Source organism: Quercus robur, chromosome 6, assembly GCF_932294415.1.
Source record: "Quercus robur chromosome 6, dhQueRobu3.1, whole genome shotgun sequence".
In the NCBI taxonomy this organism is placed as follows: domain Eukaryota; kingdom Viridiplantae; phylum Streptophyta; class Magnoliopsida; order Fagales; family Fagaceae; genus Quercus; species Quercus robur.
In genome coordinates this window covers 4,328,230-4,350,525 of record NC_065539.1, presented here as the reverse complement: position 1 = coordinate 4,350,525, position 22,296 = coordinate 4,328,230, and the positions used below count along the sequence as shown (strand labels likewise).

At 34.3% G+C, this 22,296-nt stretch overlaps 2 protein-coding genes across 3 annotated transcripts in view; both read right to left on the bottom strand.

Annotated features, from left to right (window-relative positions):
• Positions 1–10,310, bottom strand: part of LOC126732386 (transcription factor MYB93-like) — a 19,372-nt gene extending 9,062 nt beyond the window's left edge. The window contains exon 1 of the mRNA XM_050435182.1: positions 10,165–10,310. The gene's annotated coding sequence lies outside the window, so the exon portion shown is untranslated. The remainder of the gene's footprint in view (positions 1–10,164) is intronic.
• On the bottom strand, positions 10,052–22,296 carry LOC126732385 (tubulin-folding cofactor C). 2 transcript variants are annotated; one of them, XM_050435181.1, is made up of 6 exons: positions 21,065–22,296; positions 16,515–16,586; positions 14,043–14,790; positions 13,122–13,193; positions 11,937–12,080; positions 11,696–11,821 (listed from the first exon to the last, which is right to left on the bottom strand). In XM_050435181.1, exon 1 carries the CDS (start codon positions 22,235–22,237, stop codon positions 21,149–21,151), a length of 1,089 nt encoding a protein of 362 aa, XP_050291138.1. In that variant the 5' UTR covers positions 22,238–22,296; the 3' UTR covers positions 11,696–11,821; positions 11,937–12,080; positions 13,122–13,193; positions 14,043–14,790; positions 16,515–16,586; positions 21,065–21,148. The 2 variants fall into 2 exon arrangements, with proteins under 2 accessions (XP_050291137.1, XP_050291138.1); XM_050435180.1 differs by lacking the exon at positions 16,515–16,586 and having other exon boundaries at positions 10,052–11,821.

The following is a 22,296-nucleotide window of genomic DNA, read 5'->3' as shown; positions in this document are numbered from 1 at the left end:
TTCAAACGACTTAAATTAAGAATAAATAGAATATAGTCATTCTTCTATTAAGATAAAGGAAGAAAAACATATATAATTGAAGAATTGATGTTTTTGTTATTCTTCTTTGTGTTTGGTTAACATACAATGATAAAATAAGCTGAGAGTGCTTCTTTCTTTTTCTTTATCAGTGACAATGACAGTCAATTTAAGCATCCTTAAGCACTTGATTAAACAAATACGTATAGTCAATTTAAGCATCCTTAAACACTTGATTAAATAAATACGTATTGAAAACCAAGAGGCCACCAAAAAATAGTTATTAAAAGATACTTCAATTACGTCTACTACACGTGAATCGTATTTGTGGGCATAGATCGAACACCAACTTTACCCTATTCATAGCCAAACAACCCTAACACAAAAGCATAGAAAATAATGTGGGGTCTAGAAAATCTATGCTAATTTCATCATATCTTTACCGTTTCAATGATAACTACATGTCAAAAGGTAAGTTTACTTTATAGGTGCTCAATTCTTGAACCCTATTGGTCTGTTACGTAGCCAAACATCCATACAGGCTATCTAGTTCCCACCTAATTGTTATAATGTGCATGCATTTTATATGTAAAATTGGCTCAGATTATGATTTCTTCTGTAACGACACCAGGACTTTGTGTCGTCTATTGAAATTTTTAGTTAAACATTGCTCAAAGCTTCTTACTGACTCCTTAATAATTTACAAAATTAATATAGGTCCATGTATAGCCTCTAGTTTTCTCAACCGTTTTGTCCAACATTGTGGGATTGATTAGGAATATATTATGCATTGACATAAATACATAAGCAACCATTCATAAATTTAATATCATGCGATTGATGAATATTTATGTTTAAGCATATATGCTTAATATTTTATTGAATCAAGTACTCTTCTGAATCATTGTTTTAGCTATCAACTACTACGTCCTATATGTTGCATGTTGGCTTAACTTCCGTTGGCACTCTTCTAAATCATTGTTTTAGCTATCAACTACCACGTCCTATATGTTGCATGTTGGCTTAACTTCCGTTGGCAATGACCTCACCGTCACAGCTATGGACAGTGAAAGATAGTGACTGACATAGTATCAATTTTATGTAACTACACTATTCACGACAAAATGTTTTTTCAGTCACTCTTATGCCCCCCTTTATATCATTGTAGACCACCAAACATGGCACCAGCTCGATCAATACATGACATATGGACTGGTACGGTGAAGTATTCTCTTCCATTAGAGTGGGAGAAATTGGTGAAGATCAATGAGATTGAGAGGTGTTCTTTAATGGTAGGCAGCAGAAGACTATATATTAGCCACACAGACACATAAAAAGGAGACAAGATTAGTCGAGTAGAGAGAACTTTGAGTCATCAATTCGAAATAATTATGACATAGTGGCTCTTATCTCCCTTTATTAAGGGAAGGGTGCCTTGGATTAGGGAAATTTGGTAAGCCGAAGGCTATCTCATTATATCCGGTCTAATTAGTATAGTAAAATAAAAAGGAAAAAAAAAACTATATATAATTTAAAGGGACAAATCAGAATTGACTATTTAAAATTGGTCTGCAGACCTACATGCATATCACCAGAATCGTAACTTCAAAGAAAGAAGAAACTGACAATATATGAAATAAAATACTACTAATTGAAAAGGATTAGATTGGGTTTTTTTTTTCTTTTTTTTTCTTTTGCTAAGAGTAAATGAATGGATTTGACCCCAAAACTAAACCCTGCAAAATGAAGGCAGATGTCACTAATTGAAGCACACGGTGGTTTAATTGGATGAATTGATCATTCAGACAAATCTGTTGAGTGTTGTATGTATAATATTATAGTTAAGGATACAAGATAGAATATAAAATATATATATATATAAAGATGACAATATTCAAAAGTTCCAACAAAAATAAAAATACAACAAATAAGATTAAATCTCTCAATATGCCCCCTTAAGTTAAAGGTTCTCATAAGGAGAGCTTCAATTTGACACGTAAAAAGATAAATCGTGGTGGAGAGTGATTTGGTCACGATGTCAGCTAATTGATCTTTGTTAGAGATGAAGTGAAATTCAAGGGCATTCTAGGCAATCTTATTAGGATCAAAGGGAAAATAAATTTCCACATGCTTCGTGCATCCATGAAACGCCGGTTGTGTGGCAAGATAAGTTGCACCAACATTGTCACACTAAAGAATTGGAGGATGAGGAAGAGATAAACCAAGTTCATTGAGCCAAGAACAAAGCCATGAGAGTTTTGCTGTAGTATCTACCAAGTCCTTGTATTCGGACTCAATGGAGGAGCGCACAATGATTTGTTGCTTCTTTGATGACCAAGCTAGAAATGAAATTATGACCTTTGTTTTAAAAATTGGTATAATCAAAAAACCAGTTTTTACCCCGTTCTTGGTTTAACACAATTTTATACTGATTTTGGGGCATTTTACCATACCGAACTAGTTTTCTGTTGAATTAACCGGTCTGGTTCGATTTTTAAAACAATGATTATGACCAAGAAATATGGCAAAACTACTAGTAAAGTGTTGGTCATCCACACAACCAATCCAATTAGAATTAGAAAAAGCATGAAGTTGGAGAGATGTATTTTTGGAAATAAAGAGACCGATATATAGTGTGTGCTTAAGTAACGATAAATGTGTTTGACAGCAACCCAGTGTTCATCTGAGGGTGGATTATGGATAGATATTGTAATGAACCCATAACTTGACAAAAAAAGTGTAAAATTATGGAATAACAACTCATTATGTTTGGAGATAGTGCTTGATGGATAGAAGGGGGTTGCTTACAGGCTTGCAGTTGGCCATCCTAGAGATTTCAGTAATGTCAAAATATAGTAGCACTAAGACAAATGAAGACTAGTCAAGAGATGAATGATCTGTGTGCCTAGAAAGCTGTAATGCAATAGCCCTAGATCTTTAAGAGCAAATTCGATTTCAGGGTAGAGATGATGGAGGAAATAGGATGGGGAGTATTGCTAGTGACAAGGATGTCATCAAAATGCACGAGGATGAATACTCAAACACCATCCCAATTTTATGTGAACAAAGATGCATCAACCCGAGACACACAAAAACCATGACAAATAATAATAAAGTTCAAGAGAAGGTTGAACTACAATCGTGGGGTTTGTTTGAGACTTTGGAGTTGCCAATGGATTTGAAAATTTTGGGTATTGAAAGCAGAGAGAAGTGATGATTCAAGTTTGACCCAATTGTCTTGAGAGGTAGTAAGACCAACAACAACTGGTAGAGTCTCATCTGAGAGCGAAGAAATTAGAAGACTCATTAGGAATTGGTCTTGACGAGTCCAAGAGATGATTGCAGGATTCGGAGTCATAATGTTATCGACACAGATTGTAGAAGGTGGACATGGAATAAGTTTAGTTTTCCAATCGAGGTCATTTTTTTGGTAAACTTGATGAATAAAAAAATGGTGGGAATTTGACAGAGAATGAACAAAAGAAATTTGTGGGGAAATATTACTTGGGTGAACATTGGAAGAAGATGGATGAGATGAAGTCAAAGAATTGGAAGCCATGATGGTTGGTTGGCTCTGATACCAAATTGAAGCACATAGTGGTTCAGAATTCAGATGAATTGGCCACTGATCACAAAAATTTGTTGAATATTTTACGTATATTATTCTTTAGTTGAGGATATAAGATAGAATATAAAACAAATAAAGATGACAATAATTCAGAAGTGCCAAACGATCCAAAAATACAGCACATAAGATTAGGTAAATATCCCAATATCACTAGGTCATGAGACCACTAACAAGTAACAACTATATTGAGTTATTGAGAAAATGAATGGTGAGCATATCCTCATTTTAACAAACCAATAGAAGGGCCTGAGAAATGGCTTGTTTGAGTTGATTATTGATCTTCAGGATATAGTATAGCTATCATTATCTAGCCCTTATTGTTTCTAATACAACAATAATATTATTCACAATTATTATAAGACCCTTATTATCTTCTTCTTTTTTAGAAAGTTATTTGAGTTTGGAAGATGACCCAGGTACGCGGAAAATCATTTTTACGAAAGCTATTTAAAGTAACCTCTTCTACTTCCCAAACAGCAGAAGAAGATTGGGTATATATGTGGAAATCATTTTCAGCTATGTTTGAAGAAAACAGAAAGAGCCCAAAATAGTAGTTGACATAACCCAAGTGACAGTGGGCATTATCATTAGGTCCATCCACAGTTTTTAATCATATATAGCCTTAATCTCATTGATGACAAAGTACGTAGATTTTTTTAGCACAAGTAAGAGGAATATAAAATTAGTGTTACAACACAATTATTGTAGCTATTTAATTCAGCCGTGGGACTCATGCCGAGCAACCACTTTCTTTTCTTTTTATTATCTTAGTAGATCTATAATTCCATATATATTCTTCATGATCGGATGTCATAAAATTGTTGCATATATACAAGTTGCATTATAGCACCAACAGTCATCATCATCATGCTATTTTATGTTTAACGTTTCCCTTGCATTTGTCCTATTATCTATTTAGAATTTTACTGAGTTCAGTATGTAACTGATCCCAATTATGTATATATACTTGATTAGGCTATATTTGGCAACTGTACAGTGGGAATTCAATTAATCTTGCATGCATGCGATTGTTACTTACCTAAAATGATCATCCACAATCCACATGATGCAGTTGGAGAAATTTTGTATGCAAAATATAATACTATGTTTTGACTGTATCTATATTACATAAAATGGGCCTGTTTGCAATAGCAGAATGTAAACAAGATTAGAATTAGTATAGTCCACATATGTTGAATTAAAATTAAATGCAACTAGTGCTGAAATGGAATCTAGCTAGTGACTTACACCGAAATATTTGTTTCTTTTTCTTTTTATCTATAAAACATAAAATTATGGAAATTTAGTGTCAATAAACTGCAGACAAAGTTTCTTTCAAAACTATTTTGTAGAGAAACCCTTCAAATTTCCATTAAAAAATTAATATGGCTATATATTTTAAAATTTTAACCATTAGATTGTATGTTTTTTATGTTATTAACATATATGTCATATGATATTCAAATTGGATGTTAATTGCTATTCAATCCATTAACTTATTTTTTATGTATAATTTAATATTACAAAAACTTGAAATTTAAACATTTAATTGATGACATAATTATTAATTTTTTATCTTCTTGAAATTTTGCAAGCATGGAAAATATATTAAAAAAAAAAGCAATCTAATGTTGGATTTGTTAAAATTCAAATTCAATACAAAAAAATACAAGGAGAGTTTGAAGGGTTTCTCTCCAAACTAATTTAAATAGAAACTTTATCCATACATTGTTGGGTAGGAGCCCTTTAGGCACTTTTCTGGTAAAATTATGCCCTATTTTTCAAAGAACAATGAAGGCAAAAAAGCTTATAGAAAGACAACAAATATGTAAGATGGAGGAAGAAAATTTACTCATGGAATTAAGCTGAAACTGATATTAAAAACAGAAAATACCATTTTAATTATGTTACATTGGTACAAAAGGCATGTAACAAAAAGACAAGGTGCAACTGAGACCTATTTTATGGACAATGATATATGTTTGAACGGAAGCAATTTGCTAAAGAAAATATTGTAAAATGTATTTCAATAGTTAATTATTCAAAGATCAAATTGCCAGATTTGTATAATAAATCTTGCCAAAAAATAAAGGCTGGGGGTGACCAATTCATGTAAGGCCCTATTAGTGGCTGAATATAGCAGCACCTATTGAATAAGGAACTAATGCTTGAAGTGGGTTTAACCATAGCTTAACCTCAATCCCAAAGAGATTCTTGTAACATTAGTAGTTGGGCATTTGTCAAGGGCCTTATAGCTCAACTAGTTATTATTTTTTGGTGTTTCTAATAGAAATAATCCATAATTCAAATCTATTTTCCAAATAAAATAAAATTTTGGACATCATAATAAGAACCAATTTTGTTTTCAAATATTTGAACTCAAGATATTAACCCTAACCAAATTACATGGAACTAAACCTTTACAATTGGACCACTCATATTCCCTGGTAATATCAAATATTCTTAATATTTTAGCCATATACTCGAGCACTTAATTAATTATGAAACCTTAGGAAATTATAGAAAATTAATTTTTCTATTAAAATATAATTTCAATAAAATTTGAAAACAACACAAAGTATAATAAACTATATATAAGAATTGTAAAATTTCAATTGGTAAAGTCTCTTATTGTAAAATAAGAAATTTGGGATTCGATCCATGCGCACACCAAAAATCCAATTGATGTCTTAGTTTGATTATATAAATTAAAAAACAATATTTAAAAGTAAATATCATATGAGGTTGAAACTATCAATCAAAAAAAATATATATATATATATATAATTTTTTTTTTTTTAAATATTGATGACCTTTTAGCCTAGTGACACCTCCACCTTTATTGGTGGAAAAATATTGAGATTCAATCCCTTATACTTAACAAGCAAACAATATTAAAATATAACTTAAAAAAATGAATCATCATATAATTAAACGGCTATAGATATTAGATAATTCTATAGGCCAAAGTAGAATTTCCACCTAAACTTGCCAAGAAATTAGATATTAAATACGATCATTGTCCTTTCCATTGTCAATAGGTATGATCATAAAGTGTAGGTATTATATAGTGCTCCAAATGGACCACATTATAGGGGTCAAGAATCAACATCTATTTTTATGCTTATATATAGTGATTTAAAAAAACAACTCAATTCGAACCACTGTTAGGTACCTAGAAGCTGCGTTCTACTTATACCCTCTCTCTCTCTCTCTCTCTCTCTCTCTCTCTCTCTCCATAATTTTATAAACCCAAAAAACAATGGTGAATCCGATCATGATACTAAGTCAAAATCTTTTCTACCAACTACCCTTGTCCGCACCTTATTTTTCAATTCATAAGATTTGCCTTATTTTTCCTATGTTATAGGTCGCATTCACACCGTATCAACATTAGCATCAGGTATTGTAAAAAAATGTCATTCTGACATATCAAAAAGCTATTTCTTTTTTATTTTAACACATATTCTATTCTTTTGCCACTTTACGTAAATATTATTTTTTTCTATCACTTAATTTATCACATCATTTTACAATACACTCTACATTAAATATTCTTTCTTTTACCACTTTTAGTTGAGGAGAGAGAGAGACGATTAAAAAACACTAATAAAATAAATACAACATCTCATAGTGCAATTCTATTGTTAGAATTGTATTGTAGAAATACCAAATGAATTTATGCTTTGTTTAGTAGTGATTTAAATGGAGAGAAGAATATATCGTGGTTGGAATTTTAACCCACTATTTTTTTCGTCCAAATTGAGAAGAACATAGAGAGAAAAGTGGCATTGAGAAGAAAATAATTAAATTATCTCCCTATTTTTCAATTCTTCCACTTTTATATAATAAAAATATAATAGTAATTTAATCTCCGTTTTTTCACTTTTTTATTCTCTAAACCAAGCATATACAGTGTAAAAACACAAATATTTTCTATTTTTCTAATTTTTGTCCTTACAACTTTTTCCAACAACCCATTTTTTTCATATTCCCGAACACAAATACGTTTGGAATTGGAACAAATACGGAGAAAATGAGAGGGTAAGGTGGCCAAAATATATTAATGTTTATATATTTTGGTGACCTTTCCCTTCCCTCTCACTAAAAAAAAAAAAACAAGGTCCCATGTCCAAACTCCCTATAGATTGGATCCAAATCATACAACCTGGGTCCAGGTTTTATCCATTGCACCCATTGACCCTATCATAATTTTGTTTGCCCAGGACCCTATCATAATTTAAAAATGCATCAAATGTGATGTTTAGACTTATTATAAATCCAGCCCACTTAACCCGTCCTCAAAAAACTGAGAGGCTTATGGGCTGAATTAACACATGTTTGATGCTACGGCGAAACAAAGCCTAATGATAAATAGAAAGCCCAAACTTAACTAATGTCGATTTATTTTTTATATTCTTCAGTGAAAATGGGAATATCATTAATTAAATTAAATTTTTAAATTTTTAAAATAAATAAATAAAATTAAAAAAACCAAAACCAATCATTACTAACAATATGTTGAATGGTTATTCATGAAAAGGAAAATGTTTACTGAAAATAAAAATAAATAAATAAATAAAATTGGTGCTACATCAACAAAAGTAAAGTTTTTAAAAAAATTATATTTAAAAATTGATAGATTAGTATTGTGCGTACCCAAAACACCTCACCCTCTCGGACCTAACGTTTGGGCTCACAATTTATTTGTACAGTGAGTATTCAGTATCCTACTGTGGGTAGCTCCTAGGCAGGCATAAGGATAGAATGCACTCAAAACCCACTTCTCTTCTTCCCTCTCTCAACTCCGTAGCATGCTCGGTTATTCTCTCAATCTCTCACCCAATTGTCCAACCCCTACTTCATTGTACCTTCTCTTATTTATAGTTTAAGTTTAGTAGTGGAATTTATAATTACTTTCTGATTTCACTCGTGTGGGTAGGACCCAAATTAATTATTCTTGGCAAGGAATATTCATTAGGAATGGGGTTTGGCGCATTGGGACTAGTGCTGGCTACTGAAACTTGGTCGGCAACGCAATCTCCTAAGACACTCAGTCTGCCGAGATATAACCGAACGTCGTTAGTGCATTGGTTGATCATGTGGTCCCCGAGGAGTATCCGGACACCGGGGTCACGAAAAATGGGCTAATGCTTTTGGGCCATTCATGGGCCGACCACAGTGGGATAGGCCCAAGGGTGGTACTATTCATGGGCTTCCTTATCTTGGGCCCAATAGAGGTGGGCTTCTTGCCGTATGTCATACAAGTATATAAAAGCAAATGTGTCATTTGCTTCATTTTTAAATGTCACTTGTCTTACACCTAAATAAAAAATGAAGGGAATTAAAAGATTCAGTGGGAGATCTCATCCCTATAAAATTTATGTAATAAAACTTGTAATACTTATAATAGCAATCCCAAAAAAAATAGTGAATTGTTGGCATGACTAACAACTAGTTTTTGCGCTAATTGCGCTAAACTGAATGACTAGTTTCTAAACGTAACACTGTTTTTTTAAACGGATTCTAAATGTGTTAAACCTAGCTACTAAATCTTCACAAGTAACTTTGGTCAAATCAAAAGGGTAGATTGAATCGCACAAGATGGTATACAGACTAAGTAGATCATGCTCCTTTGGCATCATATATCACAGAAGTAGGCTGTGTGCCAAAGATACAATCAATTGTTGTTCAAATGAATTGCAGCTGCATTAAAACAAAAAACTGATACCCAAGTTATGCACATCTACATAGTACTTGCCCCCAAACAAATTAACTTTTGGACTACCTAAGGCTTATACTCGCACAACTTGTAAAAAATTATCACCCAACCAGCATTATATTCTTTTCCTAAAAAAAAGAAAGATCGGATTTGAAGTCTACGGTGTCTAACCAATGAGTTTCTTTTTGGTGTAGGCAATATAGTATCTGCTCTATTATGATTGCTTTTCACCATTAGGCCAAGATGTTAATAGCTTTTCTATCTGTATAGATGAGATTCATTTAGGTCTCTAATTCAATAATAGAAGACTTCACCGATTAAGTTAGCTAAATCCCAACAATTTTTTTTTTTTTTCACTTTATATTATAATTAAGTAACATATGTAAATCGCAGGACCAAAGGAATAAAAGTGCAACTAAGTATAGACGAAACTTAAATGTTTCCTAAAGCATAAGTCGTTTGAGTCCATTTGCACAATCCTTTAACCCCCATTTCAATTATGAACTCACATCTAAGTAAATAAATAAAGCATAAATATGAAACCATTGCTTGTAGCTGTAGGGTTAAGCTTATTACCTTTCATTATTGTCAAAGGGATGATTTCCAAGAAGAAAATGTAAAAGAGTGGCACTATTTTCCGGTGAGGAAATAGCAATTCTAGACGCGTAATTAGAATAAGAAGATAAAATCTAATATTTTGGACCACGGTCCGGTCGCATTTGCATTAAAAATACAACACAATCACAGATTACATATGCAATTATTAAGCTTTATGATATATATAAGATAAACATACCTTAAAGAATTGCAGTGATCTTGTAAAGTGTCTTCTTCTACCTTAGAAGAGGATTTTGACCAAAGAAAGCATGGTAGAGGAGGAGCTGGAGGCAATATTGATGGAATGGGAGAATGGAAACAAAATTTATGAGCACTTTTTTGGTGTTTTTGGCCTGGTAAGAAGATAAGCACTTGTGTATGTAGCAGCAAATGTTCAGAGAGAGAGAGAGAGAGAGAGATGAGAGATCACTATCATCCAGGTTGGTTCTTATATGTATCTAAATGGATAGTGTGAAAGATCTATCCAAAGGTTCATATATGCTGCATGCAAAGCTGGTCACATGGAGTTCAAAGTAAAAAAGATCGCCACCATCATCTCTGTTATTGGGTGTATCAGTGTACTGGCTGCAATGCAATATCAAGTCAAAGTTTGATTATATTTTGTGCAATCATTTTTAATATGCTGCATGCTAAACCCGAAGTTGGAGTTGGTAGGAAAGAGAATTGAAAAGACAAAACAATCTTTAGTGGATATGACAGTAAGGCTACTGTGAGAGCGTCCTCTTACAGTTAGCTATGAGGTCGCCTTCCCATGTGTACTTAAATATACAAGTTCAATTTTATATTAACCTAAACTTTTTTTTCTTTTTGCTTTTTTATTTTTTTAAGATATAATCTTTTTTTTTTTTTTTTGAGATACTTTTTAAGATATAATTGGATTGGAATCTATATGTCATTCACTATATGATAATTGTTTTTTACTATTAAAGTATAAAGTCAAGAAGACACTGATGAATTTCTTGTGTAGAGAAAATTCGACCTCAAGTCCCTAATTCGACAAGAAACTTTATTAAAGCCATCTCAAAGTCACTAACATTTTGATTATTGAAATCAACACCAATAGACTGATTTGGAGCAAGCTTTTAGAAAAAATGTCAACATATGAAATGAAAAGGTAGTAACAAACCATGTGCAGGGGCATCTTCTCTCTGATGTGTCTATGATTTTCTTGGAAAGACAATTATAAATAGGCTGGAAAGCAGAAAGTCTTTACCGGATTCCATGCTCTCACTTTTGATAGGTTGGATGTATCCTAGAGATCTCATCCTGCCAAATCCAACTTTGACAATGCTGAAGGAGGTATTTTAACAGTTTGATCAAATCTAGATCTCAGTCAAACATCTAGGAAGCAGAGTGAAGAGAAAATTGAGAGAAGAGACTGAATTTCCAGTGTCTGCCTAAATTATTAGAAATGGGAAGAAAGAAAGCTTGACATCTGAAACATGCGAATCATTTGTTTGAAATTACTCACAAGTTCTGCATATGCTCCTCATTAAGGACCAAATTATTTTTGATTAAGGGCATAAAGGTTAAATCATTTATTTTCCTCTCCTTTTCTTGTGCAAACCAAACATGTAGAAAAATATTTTCTTCTAGAAACATTTTATTTTCTCTTTTTCCCCTTATTCCTCCTTTTCTATTTTTCTTCTCTTCTTCCCTACCCATGTGCAAACAAACATAGTGTAAATTGTAAAGACAAGGATCAAACCTTTAGGATCTTTGATTTCGTTTTCCACATACATTTATTTAACCATAAATTAAGTGCAAAATTCCTTCATTTTCAAACATGTTGTTCTTTAATTGGAATTGTTAATACAAACTGGCTAGATTCTCACCTGCAAAGCCAACAACATAGTCAAGACAGAGTCGTCCGAATGATTATAATAAATATGTTTTTCTAGCCTAGCTACCAGAGAGTAGTGTAATAGCTTGAGTGGAAGAACTACTTACTCGAGGGAAATGATATTTCCACACTCGGTTTCTCTGGCACCATCCTTTTTAACACAACAGACATCAGGACCCACAACATAAGAGAGGGTGTGGAAGCAACCATTCTTAGTGTGGAAATAGGCCAGGCCAACAAATAGTTAAATCCTGTGATAACCAAAAGGCAGATATATGTTGACTGATTATGAATTCATAATCTGATAGTTGAAACTGGAAAGTCTTCCACATGGTACACATGAAAATATGAAATCGAAGAATCAGTGATCCTTCGGTTTAACGTATCCAGGACACAAAAATACTCCCATATGTTATTAGAGATTCTGCTGCCCCCTCTTAACCAATAAAGTCCGCCTTGGGGTAAAACTTAGTTATAATTCCTTCAAGTGTTGTATCTTAGATTTCTCAATTATATTCAATCATGTGGTTGCATTGACTAATGAACTTACGAATTTAATTTTCCAACTCAATTAGGTTTCAACTACAGGGTTGAATTCAATTGGGGAGTCCAAGGTATAGCACCTGAGGATTGTACCTAAGTTTTACCCATCCATCTTGCAGTATTTACTATTGTGCCTAAGTTCTATGGAGACTCATTTGACAGCTCTACAGGGATTGACTCTAACTTTGCTGAGTCCTTGATCTTCTTTGATTTAGCATGGATACCAAGCAAAACAATGTAATCAAGATGAAGACTCCAAATGCAGGTAATTATGTAAAATCAACTACCAAATTGAAAATCATAAAATTCCAATATATTGGAATAAATTTCATATTTTCTAAAACAGCCTTGTGTGTGTGTGTGTGCACACGCATGCGTGTGTGTGTGTGAGAGAGAGAGAGAGAGAGACCCTTCGAAAATTATGTTAATCCATTCTTTCACAATATGTGAATGAGAATATGTAGAAAATTCAAACTTAAAGACCATTATAAACTATAAAGAAAAATTACCATACTTAAAGAATAACTGACAAAGCAAAAAAGTAGTCAAATAAAAAACTTTTGCCATTGAATTAGTTATCAAGGAACAAATAATCAATTAATATCATGTTAATAACTTGACTTGGAAAACCACAAGCAACTCAACAAACAAAATAAGGGGAGTGTGCATGACATATATAAGGTTCCTAAGGAATAAACTAAAAATGAACTGTAAATTAGGTCCATTAGGAGTATGAATCCACCACCTACCTTGTAGGTGGAATGGTAACTGGTAGCTCCCCACGTGTAAGGTGAGTGGAGGTTTGGGGGGAGATGTTCAAGCTGCAGGATCAGCAGCAAAAAAAATATTTCATCTCAAAAAATAAACAAATAAAAGAAGTATAAATCATAGAGAACAAATTAAAGCTCCTCATAAATCATCTGAAACTGCACTAATATGAAACCAGATTCAATAAGAATGGTTGCTCAAATTAAATTTTCATTCATTTAGAATACTATAACCATAAATTGAAATATATCCAAAGACTTCAGCTGACCTTAGATGTTCATTAATACTAAACCTTAGGGGGATGGTTGTCCAAACTTCACATTTCTTTCTTCTTAACAAGGGAAGGGTTGGAAATTCCTATAAAAGTCAACCTTAGATATTCTTATATTCTAAAAAATTACTTTCAACTGGTTTTCAAGAGATTCGGCTAGTTAATTTTTCTTTACCAAAAAAAAAAGTCAAATTCTTTTTGATAGGTTAAATCATTTATTTTCCTTTCTTTTTCTTGTGCAAACCAAACATGTAGAAAATAAATTCTTCTAGAAACATTTACTTTTATCTCTTCCCCCTTATTCCTCCCTTTCTATTTTTCTTCTCTTCTTCCCTACCCATGTGCAAACAAACATAGTGAAAATTGAAAAGACAGCGATCAAACCTTGGGATCTTTGAATTTGTATTCCAGATACATTTATTTAACTATAAAACAAGTGCAAAATTCCTTCATTTTCAAACATGCAGTTCTTTAATTGGAACTGTTCATACAAACTGGCTAGATTCCCTCCTACAAAGCTAACTATAGTCAAGAGTAAGACAGAGTCATCCGAATGATTATAATAGATATGTTTTTCTAGCCTAGCTAGCACCAGAAAGTAGTGGAATAGCCGGGTGGAAGAAATACTTACTCAAGGGAAATGATATTTCCACACTCAGTTTCTCTGGCACTATCCTTTTAACACAACAAACATCAGGACCCATAACATAAGAGAGGGGGGTGGATGCAACCATTCTTAGAGCATCTGCATCAGTTGATGCAAAAAATTTGTCCATTTTGCAAAAAAAAAAACTTGCTTTTTCTATTTTGCACACCTATTTTTACAAAACTCCCACATCAGTTTCTCTATTATACACATTTATTCAATAAAATATTCATTTTTTTCCCGCTGTAATCTCTCTCACGGACCCAACACAACCCACACAGCCACCATCATCCAACCACCATCATCAAGCCACACAACAACCTAGCCACCATCCCATTCAACCAAGCTACCATCAATGAAATTCACATACCCATTCAACCGAACCACCATCAACCAGCCTCCAAAAACCCAAATCCAAAGATCCATCATCAACCTACCCAATCACCATCATCAAGCCACACAACAAAAATCCAAAGATCCAATCACCATCATCACCATCATCAACCTACCCAAATCCAAAGATCCAAAAACCCATTTATCAAAATCCCAAAACCCACTAGAAACAAAGTAAAACCATCAGCGGTAAAGGTCAGAGAGAGTGAGGGACAGCAGGGACAGCGATGGCCCAACATGCAGCGAGCAACAATGACCCAACATGCAGCGAGCGACGGCGATGACCCAACACGCAGATTAGAGCGAACGGCGAAGCTGACGATGAAGCTTGAGTTACAGACTGAGAAACAAAGAGAGAGTTAAAAGAGAGTGAGAGACAGAGAGAGTGTTCAAAAAGAGTAAGGGAGTGAATAGAATGAGAGAGAAAAATAATAAAATATTAAATGCAAATGCTACAGTAACCGTGCATATATGCACTATTACTGTAGCAATTGTGCATTTATGCATAATTTTACACCCACTGATGTGGGTGTTTTTTTAGTCAAAATGTGTAAAATGAAGGGTTTTTTGCATTTTGCAAGATTTTGCATCCACTGATGTGGATGCTCTTAGTGTGAAAATAGGGCCAGGCCACCCAATATTTAAATCCTGTGATAACCAAAATGCAGATATCTGCTGACTGATTATGAGTTAATAATCTGATAGTCAAAAACGTTAAGTTTTCTACATGGTTCACATAAAAATAAGAAATCGAAGGATCAGTGATCCTTCTGTTTGATGTATTCAGGACACAAGGATGCTTCCAATTGTTATTAGAGATTCTGCTGCCCCCTCTTAACCAATAAAATCCTCCTTTAGGTAAACTTAGTTATAATTCCTTCAGGTATTGTATCTTATATTCCTCAATTAAATTCAATCATGTGGTTGAATTGACCAATGAACTTTTGAATTTAAGTTTCTAACTCAATTAGGTTTCAACTATACGGTTTCAACTATACGGTTGAATTCAATTGGGAAGTCCAAGGTATAGCACCTAAAGATTGTACCTAAGTTTTACCCATCCATCTTGCAGTATTTACTATTGTGTGTGGCAAGTGGCAACCTTATCAAATCCCCTTTCGCAGTTGGAGCAGAGACTAGTGTACTTAGAGCCCACACCCAATATTTACTTGCTTTGGATGATACAGGTTGCAATGAAAGTATTGGATTCAACATATATATATATATATATATATAAGAGAATTTTGCACTCATTTAATCTTTCAAAATTCTAGCATTTAAAGGTAAGTTTTCCAAATCAGATGGAGGAGATTGGTTAGAATTATGGTTGCATTCTATATCTGTCCAAGGAACGCCAACATCTAGCAAGCATCAAAAGAAACAAATGAACTCCCATGATTTCAAAGTCAAAGTATCCTAACCATCATAAAGAGAAGAATCTGCCCTAGCATTAGTGTATTCTATGGAGACTCATTTGACAGCTCTACAGGGATTGACTATAGCTTTGCTGAGTCCTTGGTCTTCTTTGATTTAGCATGGATACCAAGCAAAACAATGTGACCAAGATGAAGACTCCAAATACAGGTATTTATGTAAAATCAACTACCAAATTGAAAATCATAAAATTCCAATAAATTGGAATAAATTTCATATTTTCTAAAACAGCCTTGTGTGTGTGTGAGAGAGAGAGAGAGAGAGAGAGAGAGAGAGAGAGAGAAACCCTTCAAAACTTATGTTAATCCATTTTTTTCACAATATGTGAATGAGAACATGTAGAAAATTCAAACATAAAGACCATTATAAACTATAAAGAAAAATTACCATACTTAAAGAATAACTGACAAAGCAAAAAAGAAGTCAAATAAAAAACTTTTGCCATTGAATTCTTTATCAAGGAACAAATAATCAATTAATATCATGTTAATAACTTGAGTTGGAAAACCACAAGCAACTCAACAAACAAAAGAAGGGGAGTGTGCATGACATAAAGAAGGTTCCTAAGGAATCAACTAAAAATGAACTCATGTAAATTAGGTCCATTAGGAGTATGAATCCACCACCAACCTTGTAGGTGGAATGGTAATTGGTAGCTCCCCACTTGTAAGGTGAGTGGAGGTTTGAGGGGAGAGGTTCAAGCTGCAGGGTCAGCAACAAAAAAATATTTCTAACCATCTCAAAAAATAAATAAATAAAAGAAGTATAAATCATAGAGAACAAATAAAAGCTCCTCATAAATCATCCGAAACTGCACTAATATGAAACCAGATTCAATAAGAATGGTTGCTCAAATTAAATTTTCATTCATTTAGAATACTATAACCATAAATTGAAATATATCAAAAGACTTCAGCTGACCTTAGATGTTCATTAATACTAAACCTTAGAGTGATGGATGTCAAAACTTCGCATCTCTTTCTTCTTAACAGGGGAAGGTTTGGAAATTCCTATAAAAGTCAACCTTAGATATTCTAATATTCTATAAAATTACTTTCAACTGGTTTTCAAGAGATTCAGCTACTTAATTTTTCTTTGCAACAAAAAATTGTCAAATTCTTTTTGATAGGTTAAATCATTTATTTTCCTTTCTTTTTCTTGTGCAAACCAAACATGTAGAAAATAAATTCTTCTAGAAACATTTTCTTTTCTCTCTTTCCCCTTATTCCTCTCTTTTCTATTTTTCTTCACTTCTTCCCTACCCATGTGCAAACAAACACAGTGAAAATTGAAAAGACAGGGATCTTTGATTTTGTATTCCGCATAAATTTATTTAACCATAAAATAAGTGCAAAATTCCTTCATTTTCAAACATGTACTGTTAATACAAACTGGCTAGATTCCCTCCTACAAAGCCAACAATATAGTCAAGACAGAGTCAATGATTATAATAGAAATGTTTTTCTAGCCTAGCTAGCACCAGAAAGTAGTGGAATAGCTGAGTGGAAGAAATACTTACTCAAGGGAAATGATATTTCCACACTCGGTTTCTCTGGCACTATCCTTTTAACAAAACAGACATCAGGACCCATAACATAAGAGAGGGTGTGTATGCAACCATTCTTAGTGTGAAAATAGGGCCAGGCCACCCAATATTTAAATCCTGTGATACCAAAATGCAGATATCTGTTGACTGATTATGAGTTCATAATCTGATAGTCAAAACCGGTAAGTTTTCTCCATAGTTCACATAAAAATATGAAATCGTAGGATCAGTGATCCTTCTGTTAAATGTATTCAGGAAACAAGGATACTTCCAACTGTTATTAGAGAGTCTGCTGCCCCCTCTTAACCAATAAAATCCACCTTCGGGTAAAACTTAGTTATAATTCCTTCGGGTATTGTATCTTATATTCCTCAATTAAATTCAATCATGTAATTGCATTGACCAATGAACTTAGAAATTTAATTTTCTAACTCAATTAGGTTTCAACTATATGGTTGAATTCAATTGGGGAGTCCAAGATATAGCACCTGAGGATTGTACCTAAGTTTTACCCATCCATCTTGCAGTATTTACTATTGTTTATGGCAAATGGAAACCTTATCAATGCCCCTTTTGCAGTTGGAGCAGAGACGCCCACACCCAAAATTTACTTGCTTTGGATGATAGAGGTTGCAATGAAAGAACTGGATTCACCATATATATATATATATATATATGTGTGTGTGTGTGTGTGTGTGTGTGTGAGGATTTTGCACTCATTCACTCTTTCGGGAAAAAAAAAAATTTGATATGTTCATTCACTCTTTCGAAATTTTAGCTTTAAAGGTAAGTTATCCAAATCAGATGGAGGAGATTAATTAGAATTATGGTTGCCAATATCTAGAAAGCATCAAAAGAAACAAATGAACTCCCATGATTTCAAAGTCAAAGCCTCCTAACCATCATAAAGAGAAGAATATGTCCTAGCCTTAGAGTATTCAATGGAGACTCATTTTACAGCCCTAAAGGGATTGACTCTAGCTTTGCTGAGTCCTTGGTCTTCTTCAATTTAGCATGGATACCAACCAAAACAATGATCAAGATGTAGACTCCAAATACAGATAATTATGTAAAATCAACTTCCAAATCGAAAATCATAAAATTCCAATAAATTGGAATAGATTTCATATTTTCTAAAACAGCCTTGTGTGTGTGTGTGTGTGTGTGTGTGAGAGAGAGAGAGACCCTTTGAAACTTACGTTCATCCTTTTTTTTTCACAATATGTGAATGAGAACATGTAGAAAATTCAAACTTAAAGAACATTATAAACTATGAGGAAAAATTTCCCTACTTAACGAATAACTGACAAAGCTAAAAAGGAGTCAAATAAAAAACGTTTTCCATTGAATTCATTATCAAGGAACAAATAATCAATTAATATCATGTTAATAACTCGAGTTGGAAAACCACAAGCAACTCAGCAAACAAAATAAGGGGAGCGTGCATGACATATAGAAGGTTCCTAAGGAATCAACTAAAAATGCACTCATGACATATAGAAGGTTCCTAAGGAATCAACTATGAATCCACCACCGCCCTTGTAGGTGAATGGTACCTCCCACATGTAAGGTGAGTGGTGGTTTAGCGGGGAGAGGTTCAAGCTGCAGTATCAGCAGCAACAAAATATTTCTAACCATCTCAAAAAAAAAAAAATAATAAAAGAAGTATAAATCATAGAGAACTAATCAAAAAAATCCTCATAAATCATTTGAAACTGCACTAATATGAAATCTGATTCAATAAGAATGGTTGCTCAAGTTATATTTTCATTCATTTAGTAATCATAACCATAAATTGAAATATATCAAAAGACTTCAGCTGACTTAGATGTTCAATAATACTCAACGTTAGAAAGATGGCTGTCCAACCTTCACATCTCTTACTTCTTAACAAGGGAAGGGATGGATTTTCCTATAAAATTCAATCTTAGATATTCTTTATATATTCTTAAAAAAAATTACTTTCAACTGATTTTCAAGGGATTCAACTAGTTAATTTTTCTCTTTCTAGAAGAGGGTTTGGGATCAGATTTTTTTCAACCTATAAAAATTTTCAATTTAAGGAGATTTAGTGCCAACAGTAGTGAACAGAAAGCATCAATTTCACCTTAAGGGAGTCCACTATCCAAGCTGGCAACTTTTATGATTTCCCCCCCACCCCCCCCCCCCCCCCCCCAAAAAAAAAAAAAAAAATCCCTTCTGATAGAAATAAGAGTATCCTAACCACAAATACAACCACCATGGTTAGACCCTCTGTATGGGTATACTATGTGCAGTTGAAAATGGGTACAAACTACAAGGATCCAAGAAATTGGATCAGCTGCATCAGCATGCTATCTTACCATGTTTTTGCTTAGAAGAATCCTAATGCCTTCAAACATCTTAGTCCTTCAGACAGTTGACCAAGAGATAACCTAATAGCAGAAGCACTATGTAGTTCCTTGGCTCTCACCTCTCAACATGGGAAGCTGCAAATGGAAGACCTGCTTAGCCATTTGCACAACATTAGTGCAGAGATTCTATATATATTGCTTTCTCGGCAGCAAACATCTTTATATGGCTTTAGTACATAAAAAGTACTAAAAACGTATACCCCTGTGAACTTGGTGCATTTCTATATATCTAATAATACGTATTACTTATCAAAAAAAATATTATATAAAATGATATAATCAATTAAGGAAGGAGACCTTGTCACTCCTTAGAAAGAAAAAATACTGCAGTCACCAATTAAATCTGAACCAATAAGCTTTAAATATGGTATATCTCAATGGACTGCCATAGACATTAAATCTGAGAAAACGTTTCGTATTCCCTTAACTTGAGGGGAAAAAGAAACATCAATGCTATCATCCCTTTCTTACTGTAGATAGAAAACCTCCAACAGTAAGAATGTTATGTATGTAGTACTGTGACATGAGGAAAAACTTATTGCATTTGCATGGGTGTAACTTAGTCAAAAGTAGCAACACTTTAGTCCGAACAGACTTCAAGAAAGAACCATGTCTAGGGAAAATTGAACTCAAATGCAACTCTAAAATTCCTTCACTAACAGCTCAACATTCAAACTTCACTCTTTAGACCATATATGGCCTTAATCTGAGTGAATAGCCCTTTTGGAGAGCCTTGACAGAACTGTGAAAAAGGGACAGTTTTGAGCCAACAGTAAGAAAGGGGAAGCAGTGAAGATTAAGGGAAGAGACGCATCATCCTCAAAAAACCAGTAAACACTAGCCAACCCGCATCTTTATTAGACCCATTATCCATCAATAAAGCATTCTCATTATAAACTATGTCAAATCTTCAGCTTGGATGAAGACTAAACACACCATCAGTAAAGAACCATGCTCCATATTGCACACAAAATTGCTCCCAAGTAAACTTAATCAAAATGTTTACTCCTTTTCCCACAAGTCTATTAATACTACCAAAATCTATCTAAGAACTAGTAATGGGGCAAGCAAAGTAATAAATAGCAAAAAAAATTCTCGCTTGCCACAATCAAATCCAATTAAAAAGCAATTATTACATAAACAAACAAGAATGAATCCTCATCAAACTAATCGGGGACCGAAAAATTGGTAACAATATATTTTGCATCAACACAAATAACAAGTATAACAAAGAACATTACCTGAAATTTGAATAGCTCCACAGGCCCCCTAAACTAAAACACACACTTTTGAACAATCACTAATAAAAAAAAGATCAAACAAAGCTAATTTCCTTCAATTCCATCACCCGAATTCGAAATTTGTACCATCCCAACCCTCTCATTCTCCGGCAAAACCGACCAATTCGGTGACTGCACTGCACGCAACCACTTGAAATCATCTACATTGCCCCAATTCCCCGTTTCCTCATTGAGACTCGCTTCCCTCAAGTCCTCCTCAATCCCTTCATAGCTCAAACAATACGGCGCAAACCTCACCCCAGTACTATCCTCAATTATCGGCCTACTCCTCACTCTCAAATAAAAATCGGTTCCCTTCGCATTGTGGATCCGAATTTGATGCGACGCCATTACAAACACACAATCCTCAGCTCCCTCGATCAGAATGGAGCCCGTTACAGGCCCAGCATAAACCCTACAATTCTTCAGCCTATGAACAAATAATGCTCTCACTGAACCAATCAGTCTCACTTCGCAAGAATCGAGATCCGAAACCGTGAATTCCCCAACCTCCGAGCCTTTGAAATTCTTCACCAAAGTCTCGCCGTTTTTGTTTCTCAAACCGGGCGAATCTCTCACCTGGAAACTCAATTTCTCGAGGGAAACTGAAAACGAATCGGCATTTTCCGGCGCGGTTTGTTTTGAATCGGAGACTGATCGGTCCCGGTCTTGCTTGGAGGCTTTGTTCTTGAAAGAGAATTTCTTCTTGGGAATGAGCTCGGAGTTGAGATTCTCAAGGGTTTGTTTGAGATCGGAGATGGTTTTGAGAGAGGAGCGGACTTCGTAGGAGGGCAAGAAGTAGGAGGACTCGGCGACGAGCTTTTCGAGGTCGGAAATGGAGGCGGAGATGCCGTCGAGGTGAGATCTGAGTTGAGCGGGATCGGTGAGTCGGGACTGGGCGAGTTGGGAGTCGATGGAGCGCTTGGAGTCGGAGAAGCGGGAGAGGAAAGAGGCGGTGGTGGTGGCGGTGGCGGTGGAGGAGGAGGACGAGTCGGACTCGGATTGGCGAGCGAGTGAGTTGTCGAGGCGAGTTTGGTGGCGGTTAGAGAGGCGCTCGATCATTGAGATGTGCTTCTTGTGGAGGTTAGGGTCTAGGGGTTCGTTTGAGGTTGCGAGAACTTCTTCGTTTTCCATTGTTGTGTGTGTGTGTGAGAGAAGAGAGAAGAGAGATCAGAAAAGGAACGAAATAGAAG